This window comes from Podospora pseudopauciseta, chromosome 1 (genome assembly GCF_035222475.1).
Source record: "Podospora pseudopauciseta strain CBS 411.78 chromosome 1, whole genome shotgun sequence".
Classification (NCBI taxonomy): domain Eukaryota; kingdom Fungi; phylum Ascomycota; class Sordariomycetes; order Sordariales; family Podosporaceae; genus Podospora; species Podospora pseudopauciseta.
The window spans coordinates 6,786,252-6,803,869 of NC_085892.1; the positions used below are offsets into that span (position 1 = coordinate 6,786,252).

General features: G+C 54.1%; 3 protein-coding genes across 3 annotated transcripts; 2 read left to right on the plus strand and 1 right to left on the minus strand.

Annotated features, from left to right (window-relative positions):
* Positions 1-346: 346 nt before the first annotated feature.
* QC763_118590 (uncharacterized protein) lies at positions 347-7,544 on the plus strand (the record flags this gene model as incomplete). Its single annotated transcript, XM_062908447.1, has 4 exons — positions 347-1,299; positions 1,396-1,735; positions 1,798-3,805; positions 3,867-7,544. Exons 3-4 carry the CDS (start codon positions 2,537-2,539, stop codon positions 7,542-7,544), a joined length of 4,947 nt encoding a protein of 1,648 aa, XP_062771551.1. The 5' UTR covers positions 347-1,299; positions 1,396-1,735; positions 1,798-2,536.
* On the minus strand, positions 558-2,048 carry QC763_118580 (uncharacterized protein; the record flags this gene model as incomplete). Its single annotated transcript, XM_062908446.1, has 1 exon — positions 558-2,048. The coding sequence occupies one exon, from the start codon at positions 2,046-2,048 to the stop codon at positions 558-560; it is 1,491 nt and encodes a 496-aa protein (XP_062771552.1).
* A 4,399-nt stretch (positions 7,545-11,943) lies between the features above and the next one.
* On the plus strand, positions 11,944-17,201 carry QC763_118600 (uncharacterized protein). Its single transcript, XM_062908448.1, has 5 exons — positions 11,944-12,391; positions 12,551-14,673; positions 14,736-14,940; positions 15,006-15,328; positions 15,427-17,201. The coding sequence occupies exons 2-5, from the start codon at positions 13,113-13,115 to the stop codon at positions 15,495-15,497; spliced, it is 2,160 nt and encodes a 719-aa protein (XP_062771553.1). The 5' UTR covers positions 11,944-12,391; positions 12,551-13,112; the 3' UTR covers positions 15,498-17,201.
* The last annotated feature ends 417 nt before the right edge of the window (positions 17,202-17,618 follow it).

The window sequence follows — 17,618 nt, forward strand, 5'->3', positions numbered from 1 at the left end:
GGACGGAGAGGACAGGTGTAGCGAGCGATGTGAATGTCAACGCTTGAGTGGTATCGGGAATCGTGACGAGATCCCAGGCTTTCTTTGCCGGCCTCCCTGTGAATTATGTCGCTGTTGTCGAATATCAAACTCGCGTCTCGCCGTTAAGTTGAAGGCTGGCTGCCTATCTGTCCGCTGATATGGAAGTGCTGATGCCCTCTCGCTCGTCGTTAGTTCCAATGGAATGCCTGCAGTGTGATGAGAGATTGGCTAACAGACCCGGGTGTGGGGTAGGTAGCACTATGTTAGTGTGCTGTATTTCCTGGCCGGAGCGCACTGACCTCTGAAACATCAACCAAAGGCTCAACATTGAGAAATTCAAAAATACGAAGAATCAGCTTTAAACATCAAATCATCGATCGTACAGACACTTCGACTCCCATATTATACACTAGCTATTTACTATCAACAGAAAAACACGCCTCTTTTCTCGCCATCTTTCTGCCGTCATCCTCTAGCCTCTTCCGTTTGTTCGGGGGTGGGGTCGAGAATACATGACTTCCGAGTCCCTCTCTCCTTCAAGTTCCTGTTGATGTTGCCTTTTTAGGCGTTGTTGAACGTAATGCACTTTTTGGTCCTTTCCTCCTTTCGATCTTGTCGCCTTCGATCATCTTGACCTTCGGATTCGACGTTGCTTCCACCACTGACGCACCAATTGCGCGAGCCAGCATGGCCAACCACACCAGCATGATGCCTCTCAGCCATATCGAGACCGGGTTACCCATATCCACTGGGCTATCTTTTTGTGGTCTAACCTCCTTGGTTTCTTCCGCAGCCGTGCTCTCAGTACTCGAACTGTTCCCGCTGCCGCTCTGTTCATCCTCATCGGCATCCTCGGACGAGTTTACACAAGTGGTGGAGCCCAAAGTTTCCGAGACTTGATCTGCCTCTGGACCGGCTTGCTCGTGAGCTACTGGCGGAGGAATGAGCCCCGATGCTATTCGCAAGCTGTCTAGAGAGTCGCTGGCGGGAAGTGGAGGAGGGCGGTCCGGTTGTGATATCCTGACATTCCCGTCGATGTTTCCCGACGACACTTCCTCTATCCTCCCCGTTGGTGGCATTGTCTCGACACTGGGCTGTTGCGGATGGTATACCGGCGGCATTGGAGACGTGGCCACAGGCCGATAGTGTGCTGGCAAAGCATCGGGCATTTCCATCGGGATCCTCGCCATGTTTTCGTACTCCATCTGCAGATGCAGCTCACGAGCCATTCGATCCAGCCGGAGCGGGCATGAGTAACCGTTTGCCCATTCAATCTTGGTAACTATTTCCTTTTTCCCGTCACGGAACTTGAACATCTTCATGAACTCGTCTGAGAACTTGGAGAGTTTTCCGCTAATCTCGACCGTCATATAGAACCGTGTCGCATTGTGCTCGAGCACGAAGGCTGTGTGGATAAGGTTGTTGTGTGATGGTTGATACTCGAATGTGTTCTCCTTCAGCTCCCATTTCAAAGTGTTGTACCAGATCGAGCCCTTCGTCGAGGAGATATGACCCTCAAAGTTCCAGCGACTCCCCCCAGTCACGGTCTTTTCTTTGTCGATACCCAGCCCACCGGCACCATATCCCAACACGTTGACATTTGGCGTTCGATTAACGAGCTTTCTCGTTTGGACCAAGGTTTCTCGGCCGCGGATGTGTTTTGGGCCGTAATGGTCGGTGAATTTGACTGGGCAAGAGGAGCGATGCTCAATGCGTGCGTCTTCGCCATCTTCCTCGGTCAATTTCACAGATACAGTTGCAGACTCGAGTTTGCAGTCTGGGGGTTGGTGAAAGTCTAGATCGAGGTACAATATGCCAGCTGGGTTCTGTGACTCCCCAAGTACACCCCAGCGGGATTTGGTGAACATGAAGCGGCAATCAACCTCGACTTTGCCAATGCTTCCACGGCCGGCTCGCATGTGGGATGAGGCTATATGGTCGAATCGTTCATAATCGCGCCGTCCATATCTCCCACGCTTTTTGACCTTCAGCTCGGGTGAGGTCCATGTGTCGTCCATTGTTGACATCACGAGCTTGGTTGGCTGGGTCCAAGACACGTGGGGAATCACAAAAGCTCAACTCAGGCCTGATGCTGCGGACTTTTCGAACAGATGTAGCGGGGTGCTAACGATGATAACACAACATTTGGGCCGCGGGGGATTTGTGCTGGTGCAGGCTGTGCAACATGGATGCCTCACTTGAGCTGCACAGGCGGGTCGTCTTGATGCGAGCCAGCTTGGCCAAGCCCCCGCGATTCGCCAGAGATGCAGCCTTCTCGTTTCGAATTGGCGCTGCTTACTTTCTTCAGGGTATGCTGCGGAACAGCGTCTCATGGGCTCTCGGCAAGGCTGCGAGACGCTCCATGTAGTGCCCACCCCCCCGCATGGCATCAAGACAGAGTTTTGCAAAGACTTTGGAAGAACGCAGCCAGCAGAAATAGGCATAGGAAGGCTCTGATACTGGCCGTCACGGTCTATCTCTTCGTGCTTCTCCTTTCGGCCACTCTGTTTGCGCCATGTCGGGGTCATCCTACTCAGACGATAGCGTCGACCAGGATGATATCGGCGACAGTGAGCATTATCATGAAGATGAGAATGAAAGACAAGGCTTGTCTTCTACGACGGTTCGCAACGGCAGCGTAGCACCAAGAGCCCCTAAACATGGGAAGTTCTATGGCCTGCCACCTCGTCAACAGCAGCAGCCGGAGCGGCCGCGGCGACCAAAGCGCTCAGCACAAGATCAAGGGGGACAGGATTGGGAAACGGGACGTCAACGGCAACAGGCGAGCTCTGCTTCACGGGAACGGCGCCGGTCTCCTTCACCGCTTTCTTTTCCAAATTCCCCATCGCCTCCGCGTCCAACCTGGGTACAAAATCTAGGCAGGGCAAATACTTATATCTCGGAGGCGAGGGAACGAACTACTGGGCCGGTGAACTACTGGGATCAGATGGGTCACGAGGGCCCCGAGCAACGCAATCGGTCCCTTGTCACGGTTCGGCCAGTATCTAGAGCAAGACGAAGGCCAGCACAAGAGGAACCAACGGCACACCAGTCTGGCAGGGAACCACGTACAGGTCACTTACATGAGGACCCCTTCAACGTCGAAACTCGTACGAGACCGCCTGTTCTGCAACTTCGGACGCAACCACGACGAGAACAGTCTCGCAGAAACCGACGGATTCCAGATTTCAGACCGCCCCCTTACGAGTATGTGCCTACTTATTTACAGGACCGCTCAACATCAATAGGAGAAACATTTAGCCAGAGCTCGGAATATTCAGATATAAGCGATGAGGGCCAGGAAAGCCAGCCATCAAATCACGATGTTTATGAGAGACCTGTTGACCTCGTTCATGACCCCTCACAATCAACCAAAAATATGACGATCCGGCTCGAGTTTGATATCGAAGAAGACTGGGACACTGATCTCGAGGAGTTTTGCCGACTCAGGCGGCTCGGTCGGTTCAAAGACGCGCAAGAATACTTCAAGCAAAACCTTGAACGCTACAGCACCATCCCGTACATCCGGGTTCAGTACGCAGAAATGCTGGTTTCATCTGGAAACTTGAAGCTATTCCGAGATATGCGGCTACTGCCGGAATTTCTGCCTCCTGTCGGAGAGGAGAGTATGGATGAGCTGAACAGAGGCAAGCTGGCAGCGAACTATGCTCTGCTGGATCTCTTGTCGCAGCGGCACTTTCCAAACTACATACAGATGGCGTGGCAGATTGTGGAAAACACGCTGAAAGCCCTCAGCACCGAACAAGTCATAGGATCAACAGAGGTAAGAAACATGTAATCTCTTGCATCACATCCTCGAGGATCGTATGTTGACCATTTCCTAGATACAACTACTGAGTTTGTGCCTGCGGGTGTTGCACCGCTTGGAGGCCTGTACGCATGAAGGCATTGTTGACGTGCCCAAGATTTACGCAAAGCATCTTTTCGATTGGAGCCGCCTTTATCGCGAGATCACCGCAGAAGATAGCATCTGGGATGCCAGAGATCTTTTGGTGGCTGCCACATCTGTGTTTGGCTGGCAGGACATGTCAGTCATGTTTTTCGGGACCAGTTACCTTCCCAAAATTATGGAGTTAATTTCCAATGACTGGATTCGGACAAGCTACGACGAACCATCGGCGTTGGGTCTCCTTGACCTTTTTACCTCACTGATACTTCAAGATCACAACAAGGAAATGGACGTTCGCAACCACCTTTTACTCGAATATGCCACGATCTTAGCACGCTCCATTCAAGACCACAATGAGGGGTTCATGCGAAGCAGGCCCTTTCTACAATGGTTACTTGTCAAAGCAGTGCTCGAGAAGACGGCTGCTCCAGAGCGACCTGACGGGATTCACCTCAAGGACTTTGACGGTCTCGAGCTCAAACAAAAGAACGGAATACATTTGCCCATCTATATTCCGAAAAACGGGCTGGAAAGGCCTTCATGGGACATGTTCTTCACTCGATCTAGCCCAGCACAACGCCATACCGCAGAAGTTGTGGTAGCCACCGCCGATGCCATTGGAGACTACTTCCTCAAAGCAGAGGCCTTGAAAATCTTGATCCTTTTTTCCCAAAACCCGGGAAGGTCCATGTCAGATCTCTGTCGCCTCCAGCTCGAGATCCAGGGGGATACTGAAGGCTACCTCGCCACGCGACTGTCGACTTATTTGCTCTTGAACGAGTCGAATGAGCTGCAAGACTTGGGAATAAGTCCCACCAATTTTGATCCCACAAGGAACGAGAATTGTGAAAATGCAACACTAAGATGGGCCAGCGCTGTTCTTCCTGCGCAAACCCTTCTCCGTTCCGATATTCGCGAGGATAATCGGCAGCCTACCCCTCAAAATGAAAACCTTTCATCCGAACTTCTTCAGGCAGCCTTCAACGTGTGTGGCCCAAAGCTTCCGTCTTATATCGTAGATTTCGCAAGACAGAAGCTTCAACTCGACGCCCCCTCGATAGTCCCGATGCCGATGCTGGCATTACACAACCCGACCGACGATAAGCCAACAGCAGATAAGGCCAGAGACAATGTTGACGGCATTCCGAGATACAGTCCCTTCATCTCTGGACAACAACATGCTTCAGGATATCCGTATCCCTTCATCTACCCAAATCCCAACTACCCAGCTCATAACGATCCATTTCTTAGCCACCAGCCTTCCAACTACCCATACTCCAACTACCCATACTCCAACTACCCGACCGCGTACGGACAGCCACAAAATCCAAATGCCGTGTATCACAATGTTGCTCCCTATGTCGGGACATATCCTTGGCTACAACGACCCGGGCCCGCCAACGTTGCCGGGACACCGAACCCCTTTGACTTTTACACTCCATCGGCGCCAGCGCCGCCGCCTGCTTCCGGGATGCCGTCCCAAGACTGTCAGACAAATCAACCTCCAACGGCGCCTAACGGGGTGTGGCCGGACGTGGAGGTGGCTGGATGGCCTGCTACGTGGCAAGAGGATGCTCAACGTCTTGCAAACTCTCGGCCCCCTCCTTCAACCGACGACGAGGACGTCACCATCAGGGTGAAAGGTCATCAGACTCGGGTTGGCGGCGACGCGCAGGCGAGTTCGGACAAAGTTTCACAGTGGCTATTTCCGGGAAGTGATGGAGCACCGAATATTGGCAAGAAGGACCCTAATGAGCAGTCGATCCCTCCACCATCCGGAAAGCCTGCTGTTCCTGGTGACAGTGCGCCCAAAGTCAACAGTTCGACTCCTGTCAATGATAATGTGGCTCCCGAAACAAAAGAGGGCGATCCTGGCCAAGCATCGAAGCCTGTTGCACCAGAGACCACTGATGCCAATGGCGGCTCGAACGTGAATAGGGGAGATCCGGGCCCAAACACTGGGATACGTAGGCGGCACACTGTGGATGTCTTACCGGAACGCAGTCATGCTAAAGTGAACAAGACGGCTGACACCGCGAATGGTATCATTCCCGAAGAAAACAACCCTTCTGGCAGCCTGGAGGCCGAGGATAATGGTGACAGTGTCGATGAGAAGCCGAGTTTCGATGTGGAAGAGGGCTTGCCCAAGCTTAGCTTCCCTCCAGGTCTTCTCAAAGGGCACAAGTTGACGGTCATTCTCGATAGCAAGGACGATCCTCAGAAGGTCAAGGCGTATGTCATCGACGTAGAAGGCGTGCATGAGACCCCAGTAGTGCGCCCTACAACTGGAGAGCAGCACCGGTCCAGGACGAAAATTCACGTCAAATCCGGTTCCTATGAGGTTGCCGATGCAGGAAATGAATCGGGCGAGTCGACTGTAAGGATAAGCAGAAGCAGAAGCAGGGAAAAGGGCAAAGCTAGAGACACCAGCGAAGCGCCACCGAGTTATCCAGAGGGCGGTGTCAAGGAACACACGACTATACACGGCACCGTGCGGCCCCACGTTGTTTTGGATGATTTTGTCACCCAGCCGCCACACGATAAACTGTCGAAACCGACAAGGAAGAATTCGGGGTTTGGAGGTCCAGCCGGAGAAGGTCCATCGAGACGGCAGAGCATGTCCAAGCCAAGGTCTAGCAAAGAGGAGCAGGACAAGTTGGCAAAGTCTGTCAACAAGAGAGCAAAGAAGGCTGCCCAGAGGTTTTCATCTCTTGGTCCCGCTCCCAGTCCGGCCCCCAGTCCGCCGCCTAGCCCACCGCCCTCTGGTTCGCGACCGCCACCTGACAGGCCTGTGTATATCCCCGATGCCGATCCCGACACGGGCGCTATCCCCGAGAACGACGAGGGTGCTGGTGATGGCGTTGGCGGGCATGAGCATCAAGACGGAGATCAAGGACAGGCGCAGGACCAGGAGCAGGGGCATGGACAAGCTCCAGAGCAGAAACAAGACCATGTTCAAGAAGAGACCCAAAGTCGGAACCAACGGGAAAGGCAGTACTACAATCAAGGTCCAGACCGGCAACAAAACGAGCAACTAGGCGAGGGCATCCGAGTCTATTGTTCAGGCAACCCCGCAGATCCCACCATCCCGACCACCAACTCCTCTGCGCAAACTGCGCCCTCCCCCGGGAAAACATCCCATCCCGACAGCCACGACAGCACAGATGAAGACTGGGAGACCCAGAGCATAGACGGCGACGAAGCTGCTGGCAGCTACGAGGCAGTGTTTGAAGCCTTTTCTGACGAGGACGCAGACGAAGACGAGCAGGCGACCCGCAAAGAGGTGGAGCAGATGCTGAACGACATGCAAACCGCCAGAAAGAGGAGACAGGATGCGGATCGGGCAGAGGAGGAGTGGTTGAAGGGACGGCTGGAGCGTCTTGCTGCTAAGGAGAAAGAGGAAGAGGAAGCGAAGGCGAAGGGGAAGGGGAAGGGGAAGGGGAAGGAAAAGGTTGCGGTGGTGGAGGAACTGGAGAGCATCTCTTCTGTGATGACGGAGGATGAGGAACGGTTTAGGTGGGGTGAGGAGCCGAGGTCGCCTTTGAGGAGTTTGAAGAGGAAGGGGAGGGGGATTAAAAGGTTAGCAGACTTTGTTAAGCGGGGATCGGGGTAGAGATGTGTGTGGGGGGTTTCAATGGGATATTTGGTGTGTTTGTCAGGGATGGCATCGACAGATGGGAGGTGGATGTTGCCTTTTCTCGGGTAGAACCGCCCATGTTGACACAATTAGCTCACACAGTTTGGTCGAATCACTCCATGAAACAAAGCTTTGTATTCTCGAGCGTCTTGTGGTTGACAGCATGGCAAAGCTCACTTTCCAAAGCGAACATTAAACCATCTTGAAAAAGAAGAACTAGGGATCGTGGGTAAATAAACTAATATTCTCTGTGTCTCAATCAGCAAGGGGGAGAGGAAGATGTCGAGATCATAGTGACGGCACTGTATTTTAACGATGGGTTTCGAGAACAAAAAGCCTCCTTGCTTCCCGCGCTCAGTTTCGGGGCCAGGTGTACGTGCGCAACAGGCGAGTCTCTCGGGCAGGCAGTTTTGTATTCGTCAAGGCCGGCGATCTGGCCGTTGCCAGACCCGTTCCGGAAGCAGCCTTGCCAACATTTCGCACGCAGTCGAGAGACCTGCTGAGGGAAGTCTGCTCTACAGTGGTATCGCGGCCAACTTGGCAGTAACAGTCGGGCTTTAGCTGAATGGATAGCTTGACGAACTGGCAGGCTTCTTTTGGAAGAGAACTTGGGAGCCAGGACGTCGGTGGCAACAGAGAAAGTTACTGCGCTGAAATATATGGAACAGAACTATATCGTAAGGGCAGGGCGTTCTCAACCTACGCCATGGAAAAGGCGAGGCGCTGGACACGCCCGAACACTTTGGTGCGAGCGATCAGACAAATACTTGTATAATTGTAGAAGCAAAAGTCACTGTGTCGCCCTCTGTACTGATATCTCTGCATATCTGAGAGCAGAGGTTCCATGCCCAGCGAGAATGCGGTCGTTGATGACTGAAGAACCGGGACACCACCTAGGGGTCTCGCGGTCCTGTACGACGACGGAGATAGCTCCGTGCAGCACATGCTTTAAAATCAAAATCAAACTAACGGTCACGACAACTAAATGCAGTACAACACCGAAGCGAAGTCGGCTACACGGAGCGGCAGGACTCTAGAATGGATTGCGCGCAAGAAAACACAAGGCCCCCGGTCCGGCTTGGCGAGAGCATTGGAGCTTCCGGGCCGGGTCCGGGTCCGGGAACCAACCCCGCTTGTTTGAGGCTCCGTAAACCGTAAACCCCGGGCCGGCGGCGGAAACGGAAGAAATTCAATGCCATAGAAAAACAACCGCAAATATCAGCGCAGAAGTCAAACGAGCAAATTTCAATTTTTGCCACGAAATTCTGGATAAGGGGACACCAGTGCCCTTGCTCCGGTTGAACAGCGTACAACAAAAGTCAGAGTGGCTGGGAAAAGTGTTCTCGCTGGACTCACAACACGGGAACCGGGGTTCAGTGCTGAAAAGGATTGACTTGTCAAAGCCGGAACGGATACAACGGGGCGAAATGTGATATGCCGTACAGATGAGAACTGTCCTTGGCCCGAAACGAATCTGGCTGTCGTTTTCGGCATCCAGCACACAACATTGCACTGCGACAGACGGGGCAGGTGGTGCATTTCGTTCGTTTTTTCCCTTTGGGCGCAGATTGCGTCTGGTGCGAAGAAAGCGGTTGCAGCGGTGCGGAGGAGCGCTATTTGCTGCAAGGATGTGGTGATAAGTAATGTCGAGTGGCAAAGAGCGGTCCGAAAGAGCATGGTGACATGCTGCTGCCAGGCCACACACAAGCAAGTCGAGTCGAGGTTTCCAGCACGGGCTCTCTATCGGGTGCTGGGGTCGGGGGTTGGTTGTTGTTGTTGTGAGGTGGTGCTGGTGCTGGGCCACAGAGGGCGCTACGGTTGCGATTGTGAGCAAAATCCCGAAGCTATTTGCAGCTCTGGATGTTGGTGGCAGGACTGCTCGTGTGCGATGTCGCTACCTGCTGCTCGTGTCGACCAGGTGTTTGCGAGTCAAGCAGCGTTATTTCTCTTTCCATGCAGGTAAGCCAGGAGTGGAAGGCTATTTGACGACGGCTTCTCAGCGAAAAGACATGCGTCGCCAAAGAGCAACATCGAGTTGCGCACCATCGGCCGGCCAATGGCACAAAGTTGCCGACACCCACTTTCCCATGTCGGCTTGGCAGGGAGGAGGGTTGGCGATGCTGGTCGATGCTGGTCGATGCTGGTCGATGCTGGTCGATGCTGGTCGATGCTGGTCGATGCTGGTCGATGCTGGTCGTGGGGGGGAATTCCAGGCCCAGGACAGACGGGGGGAGGGGTTGATGAGGGGTAACGTGAGCATCAAACCTAACGCGCCAGTGCAGCACAGCTCACCATCGAGAGCTTGGGCATGCGTGGCAGTTAGCCCAGTATCACCGGACGCTGCGCAGGACGCCATCCAACCCCATCCCCTTCACCCTCACGGCAGCCAAACGGTCGAGGCCATGTTTCCGGTCCAGTTTCGATGTTGAGAGCTTGGTTCAGACAGCTTTTTGAAGCGGGGCATTGCCGTCATTTGTAAGTGATCGGGCGAAGCTGATAAGATGGAATGTCATCATTCTGAACAGGGGTACATGATCAGCTCCAGGATCACAGATGGAAGAAAACGAATCAGGTGTTGAGCTTCATTTCGAGGCTGTCGGCTGACCAATAGATAAGATCCCGGCCGGCAGGGATCCCAGGCGCACAAGGAACAGAAACGGAATAGCGGGGCGCATCTGGGCTTGCCAAGCCGAGCTCCAAACCAGTACGTACCCGGAGCAGGAAGCCGGAAGGGCAGGAAAATGTGTTGCCAAAATCAAAGGTTTTGGGTTCGGAAGCTGTTGATCAATATGCGCCCAGAGCTATGGGCAAGCGATCCATGGTTGAAATCAAATGGCGAGTGCGGGGAGGGGCGGTAGTGTATACATACATAGAGCGATAATTCAGGCGTCGATATCGCTTGATGGCTAGGCCCGAGGAAGATGCGACTTAGCTTGCGACACGTTGCCTTGAGGAGATGGGTTGCGGCATAGCAGCAGCCACGAAAGCCGAAGCATGCGAAGGATGAGGAAGGAGAGTCGGCTTGGTGACGACCATGATGACCGGTGTCTGGGTGGATATGGGTTGTACAGAACACACCAGCATACCATTTTCGGTAAACACAGCATACGAGGGACTTTTTGGATCAGAGCAGCTCCGAGTATGGACTTTGGTGAAAAGTCCCTCTGTTCGCCGCACTTCCAGCCTCGGAGCCACCGCATGACAACCAGCGCAGCTCTGATGCAGAGAGACGGAACCGGGGCCAGAAGATGGCATCAGTAATAATGTGGCTCGGAGGCAGCGATTCCTTGCGCTCCAGGGCAACCTTGAAGGACTCCCGGGGGGTCACCAGAGAGACAGACGGGTATTATTCCCACAGAATCCAGGCAGCCTAATAAAAAGGCGATCCAAGTGACGCTGTACAGAACACACAGCACACCTCCAACCGCTGGCACATCCAGGCGCACACACGGCGGTACCGGACTTGAGACCGAAGTGCTCCCCGTCTGGTTGCCTTTTGAACGATTTGCTTTTCAGCATGTCTTGTTCGTAATCTCGATGCTGACAATGGTCCGTTTTCTCCGAGTTTTGTTCATTTTTGGTCCCTTGGACGGGCATGCTGCATCCCCGCACCACACACAGTCCAGCCGCCGCTTTGTTGAGACTTGTGTTGCAGTTTTTTTTTTTTTTTTTTTTTTATTATTATTATTATTATTGCTATTGGCTGCCCGCCTGGTATTAGGCACTGTACACTCGACGCCCTTGGCTAGGTTCCTTTGAGAACGGTTGTTTGTGCCTTCCACTTTTTGCCTTTTTGGAGTCTCAGACAGGACTTTCCACAGAAGCCCCTCCCTTGCACCCCTCACTCACCCCTCTCCTCCGTCCGTCCCCCGCCCCCCAGCAAAGCACCAAAGCACCAAAGCACCAAAGCACAGCGCTGGCTGGCTGGCTGGCTGGCTGGCTTGCTGGCTGTACGGATCAGGGAGGGGAACAAGAAGCGGCCCATGTCTTTGACGGTCTGTTTTTACGCAGCGCTGTGTACGGTACAGTAGCTTACGGTACGTACAGGGGATCCACCCTCTGCAGTCCACCAACAGCGGCGCTCGGTTTGGCTGGCAAAAGATGCCGCCGATGCGAGCGAGACCTGCGAGTGATCGAGGATCCCTCTTACTCTCTCTTCCTTGCTGCTTTTTCTTCTCGCGAGGGTAAGAGAGATAGCGGGTTGGAGGTGGCTCTTACTAGTGCCTGCTCTGCAGTCCCGCCTGTGACCAACGAGTGACCAGAAACGAATTGATTACGGGTGACTCTTGGTGACTCGGTGACCTGACCTGACATGACCAAGCCCATCCAGCCAGCCTTGACTTGGACTTGACTGGGCTCGTCCTGCTAAGAAAACTGATACCTACTTGGGCTTGAAACTGGAACTTGCTCGACGGGACAAGTGCCTTGCCTTTTTTTGCTCCGCCCTGCCCCCCATGTTCCATGCTCAGGCTCCATGCTGCTTCGGGTCTTTCTTGCTTTTGATGATACAAAACCGACACGATCCCCAACAGCCTGTTCCGCCCGTTCCCTTTCTTCTCCCTTTTTGCTCTCTTCCCGACACCTGCCTTCCCTCAACACACAGCCGAACCCGTATCCTCACCACCATCCCGTGGAGGTCTTTGCTCTCTTGTTCAGCTTTTGTGTCCTTGTCGGAGCACATCTCCAACCAGGCGCTTTTATCTTCTGCCTCTCGGCTTATCGGCGGTTTTCCTTCTGGTCTTATCAGTCCTCTGGCCCGGTGTGGAGTCTGGAGCTCGGTCTATCTAGCTGTCACCTCATACGTGGGATTTATGAATGAATAAGTGAGCAACCAAGAGCAATTCACCCCCCCACCCCTCCCCTCCCTCTGGGCTTTTGCAGGGGCGTGATGGGCAGAGCCTGCCGCCGGAGGGCACGAGACTGCTGTGGGCAGTTAGATTTTTCTTGGAGATAAATAACTGACTCCGCTGGTTGCGCTCAAGTTGCAGAGTAGAAAACTTCCACGAACATTGCCTCTGATTTGCGACTGCCTGACCTCAGCGAGTGTATCTGGTGATAACACGACGGCGAAAGTGAGCATCAATCACCGACGAACTCTAACCCTGTCCACGACCCCGAAACGAGCCCGTTTTTGCAGTTGGGAAGACTCGGACACGCGGGACATTTACTTATGCATGGTGGAGGATCAAAGTTTCAGCTTTGCCAGTCGTAAATCTGGGCCATCGAGGTTCTCAGCCACTAGATTGAGCCAATATTCAACCTAGCCATCACGGAGTCCCACCACCGGCTGGAAGCAAGAGAGGATTACGAGCCAGAGCATTTTTAGGGAACGGCAGAGCGGTGAGGGCCACAAGCTCAGGAGCTTCGCTTTCTTTGTCAAAAACACCTGGGACAGTTGCCATCTCCGCTGAAAGGAGCCCAACCACGGATCAGGAAGTTCACGGCGGAAACTGCAGCAGCCTCACACCCCCATAGGCTATCTACTGCAGCTACCCGTTGTGAATCGCAATCAGAACCACGGTCCGGGTGACTGAGCAGAACAGGATGGATCAAATGGACTATGAGATGCACCAGGCCGAGGTGCCAACCTCTCAGGCGCCCGCACATCCAGCAACGCATTCCGGATTCCAAGGTGGGCCACCACAGGGTCAGGGCGGCTGCCCCTTTTTCCGGAATGAACAACAGCATCGCCAGCCATCAGGCTTGCCTCATCTTCACCCCTCATACCCGCACTACCACCATGGCGTTAACTCTCTGTACCACCTGTCCAGACAAAACCAAGGGCCCCACGCTCCTCGGCCATCCCACAGCCGCAACCTCTCCCTTCAGCCACACCATCACCCTCAACAGCCCAGCCACGGACAACTGCAACAGCAACAACAACAACAACAACAACAACAACAACAACCGCAGCAGCAGCAGCAGCAGCAGCAACAACACCAACAACACCAACAACACCAACAACACCAACAACAACAACAACAACAACAGACTCAACCCCCCGCATTGTCTCTGCCACTGCCTCATTCCCAGTCCCACTCGCACTCGCACTCACACTCCCTCTCTCATCCCCATCCGCACTCGCACTACGATCCGATCTACCCCGGATGGTCCTCTTCGGCACAGAGCGCCAGTCCCGCATATCAGTGGGTGGCCCCCGCTTCTGCCCCCGGCCCTCCCCCGCCACATGCCATCCCGCTCCTTTCGGTTCCGTTGCAGCTGCAGTCAATCTTGAGGCCGTCAGGCTCCGATCAATTCTTTCCCAACGGCGGAGCAGGGAGCACAAACCCTAGCGGGTCCAACTCTGTGCTACCCAGCTTTCACTCGAACCAAAATCTTCCACATCTCGATTCCACCGTGCCACCACCCTTCTCCTTCCCCTACCGCCATCCTTCTGCCCTCCACCGGTTTTCGGTGGCGCCAGCTATTCAGAACCACCAGAGCCACTCGGGCTTGCCACAAGCCCCGTCTTTTCCTCAAGCGCCAACCCAAAACCAAACCCACCAACTTTACCAGAGTCAGCCTGGCCGGGAGGCGCTGTCTGCCGTAGCCATGAATACCGACCGCCCTTCTCCCGGCGATGCCCCCGCCGCTCAGCCCTCCCAGGCAGCTTCGGGTACCAACATGTCTTCCAACCCAAGTTCCGGAGCCGGCCCGGCGTCCTCTGGCTTGCCCCAGCCGGTCAATGGCTCAGGGGAGCCGTCGAGACGATCGGATCGTGGCCCCGGGAGCAACATGGCGTCCGGTCAGTTACCGCTTCCCGAACCTCGCCCAATGACCGCCGGTGACTCGACCCTGGCCATGTATCGGGGGTTCAGTGGTGAACAACGCCGAAGCGTGATTCGTCGAGCTCGTGCTGAGCTGGCCCAACCAACCGGCGACGACTACGATGAAAGCGAAGATGACTACAGCCCGATCGACGACGACGATGAAGCGTACCGCTTTGCCACCCAGTTCGGCCACGGATACATGCCGGACGAGAGTCGTCTCCGCCAACAGCAGCTTCTTCGTGGCCAGATGTCGAGCAACAAGCGTGTGGCCTCCAAGAAAGCATTGGCCTCGTTGCAGAGCGTCGATATGGAGAGCCTGACGGCATCCGAGAGAAGTAAGTGCCCCCTGCCCCTCCAGGTGTCAGTTCGAGCTCAACGGTGCTGACTTGGCTGACAGCCTGTGTCATTTGCTACAATGACTTTGGAGTGACGAGCCCCGAGGGGATCAGCGAGGCTCCGCTTCGACTTCCAAAGTGCAAGCACATTTTCGGTGACCACTGCATCAAGAAGTGGTTTGAAGAGTCTGACAGCTGCCCTTACTGCCGAGACAAGGTGCCTTCTGACCCTGTCATGCCCCCCAGTGTTCAGGGATATATTCGAGCGTGAGTTGTTTGGGATTTCAAAAGCTGTGGCGCTGTCGAGTGGGTTTGCTAACAGCTGTCAACAGGACGGGAGAGTTTGTAGGAATGCCATATCGGCATGGCCCAGAACCAGGCAGCCGATTGCCTACCCACCCGCCGTCGAGAAGTGTCCAGGGCGGGGAGCGCCGGGCCTCTCCCTCCGACCCCTCGACCGAAAGCATGCGGAGGACTCGGGCCCGTTTCGGTGCCGCCCGTGGCTACGGCCCTCCAGCTTCGAACTTTGCCACTCCTTCGGGCTCTCGCCCGGGGCCTCCCCATGGTGCTTTCCCGAGCATGGCCAGTTTTCCTGGCTCAGTTGGTGCTGCCCCCCCGGGGCCATTCCAACCAAGTGGCCCGCCAGGAGCAAGCGGTGAGCAACAGATGCCCCTCCCTGCCCCCCCTGTTTCCTTTCCCTTCACCCAAGAAAGTTCCGTCGGGCTGACTGGGCTGCTTCGCGCCGGGCGGCAGCTCCAACTGGGTATGGGCAGCAACAGCAACATGGGCAGGGGCACCCTCCTCCCCGATACTATGCGCCATAACCTGTTGCAGTTTTCGGCGCCGCCTGCACCGGCCGACTTTCTGAGGAGCCCTTCGATCCTCCGTCCTAACCCGTCTGCTTTTCCGTCTTTGTTACCCGATCTGAACGCACCATGTACGCACCCATTTTCGGCAGCTGTGCGTCAGGGAATGTCCGCCCGCGGCGCGAACCCTACTACTCAGCCGGCCCCAGCCCCCCGGAACTTGTCAAGAGCCAGACCGGGATACAACTCGACATACTCGACCACGAGGGACGGCCGGTCAAATGCCGACTTGATTGCGGAGGTAGAGGCTCAGTTGAGAGCAGAGACGCTTGGACCGGCTTCCAGCAGAACGTTGGGTGGCCCACAGGTCGTTCGCGAGCGGCTGCACCAGCAACGGGCGTCATCAACAAGCTCGCTCGCTCCCCAGCGAGGCTATGGCCATCCGCAGCCTCAGTTGCCCCAGAACGCCCGCGGGGAAGCGGGTGAGCCACCACAAAAACGACGTCGGAGCGGTAGCTTCAGCGAGGGGAAGCAGTGAGCGAAAGGCGGCCACTGACAACGAACCAGCTTTTGTGATTTCTTTTTCTCTTTTTCCCTTCATCCTTAATACCCAAACTCGTCTCTTTTTTTTTCTTTTTTTTTCCCCCATCAACTCTGCGACATTTTCGTTCTCCCCTGATGCCTTTCCGGAGTCGATCTATACCATGCCTCCCACTCTTTGTTTTCTCCTTTTCTTTTTTCTTTCCCACTCGCACCGCACAGACAATATGGGCATAGACTTTTGATTTTTTTCGGGAGCAACACAAAACGGCACAGCAGTTGAAGTTCTGAGGCTTCTTTCTTCAATCGCCACTATTTTCTTTTCGGCGCTTTTTAACCTCGTGTGGCTTTGATCATTGCGAGCCACGGGTTACCAACAAGAACGGCGTTTTCTTTTTCGCCAGTGGGAGGAAAACGAAACGCGATTTGGGATGGCTTACGCGGGAGCTCGGTTTTTCGGTTCAGTTCACCAAGAGTGGCTTTTCGTTTTCTTTGACTGGAGGGGTGGGAAGGAAAGGGAATGGTTTTGGTTTTGGTTTTGGCTTGGTGCTGTTTTTTCTCATTTGGCCTCATTGCGAAAACGAATCGGCTATGAGAGGACATTGTTCGGAAGGCGGGGATTCATGATGGAGTTTTGTCACTTTTTTCTTTCTTTTTTTTTTACGTTGACAATCAGTCTGCGATTTGCGATTCGGTGGGGATTGCGTCCGGGAAGAATGAGACCAGGCAGCGAAGAACGGACTGCAAGTGAATCTACGAGAGCGGAGAAGGAAGAGAGATTTGCAGCGGAGTGAGCAAAGGGCATGGAATAAGTGGACTGGACTGGAAGTGATGATGGGACGGGTAGTGCGAATGGTAATCTCGCCACTTTGAGGGGGGCGGTGGCTGGACGAGATGAGATGGGATGGATGGGGTCCGATTTCGTGCCTTGGGCTATTGTCTCTTTTATACTTGTTACCCTGAATTCGTCGTCACTTAGGTCCAGCTTCTTTCGTTGATGCTTCCTAGCCTTGCGGTAAACAGGAGCAAAGGCTGGCGAAACAGAATAGGGAGACAACATCACTCTTCTCACTAAGCGCTTGGTGTTCTGTGGGATAGTTGTGATTCGTGAAGAGGAATAGCAGCAGAATAAGCGATGGTTTAATATGTTTTGCGGTGCATGAAACCAAGCAGAGTGGATATATCTCTGAAATCCTCGACACCAGCTCCAGGGACGTCTGCACTGGTCAATAACACCTACCTACCCCTTCTCTTGAATAACATGCGAAAGGCGAATACGAAACTTGCCCTTCTGGTCTCATCAGGAATGTCCTTGTAAGCAGAACCCCTCCGCTATCCTTTTTTTAATATATATATATATATATATATATATATAAAAGAGGTTGCTCTTGAGATATTCCATCCTATCTGACCAAAGATATCGGGCAAGCACACCAATGACAAATTTAGCAAGGATAGAAATATACATTCTTTCTACTCGTCCTGGCCGGCTTGAAATAGCTAATACTGTAAGTCGAGAGATGACAAGAAGAAGTATATCTACTGGAAAACATAGTCATAAGGGACGTAAGACGTTCTCAGGCATGGCGAAGAGGCTAC

Coding starts and splice junctions, on each gene's coding strand:
- QC763_118600 (XM_062908448.1), top strand. CDS start 13,113: ATGGATCAAATGGACTATGAGATGCACCAGGCCGAGGTGCCAACCTCT. Junction 14,941..15,005: donor GTTCAGGGATATATTCGAGC/GTGAGTTGTTTG, acceptor AGCTGTCAACAG/GACGGGAGAGTTTGTAGGAA. Junction 15,329..15,426: donor TGGCCCGCCAGGAGCAAGCG/GTGAGCAACAGA, acceptor GCCGGGCGGCAG/CTCCAACTGGGTATGGGCAG.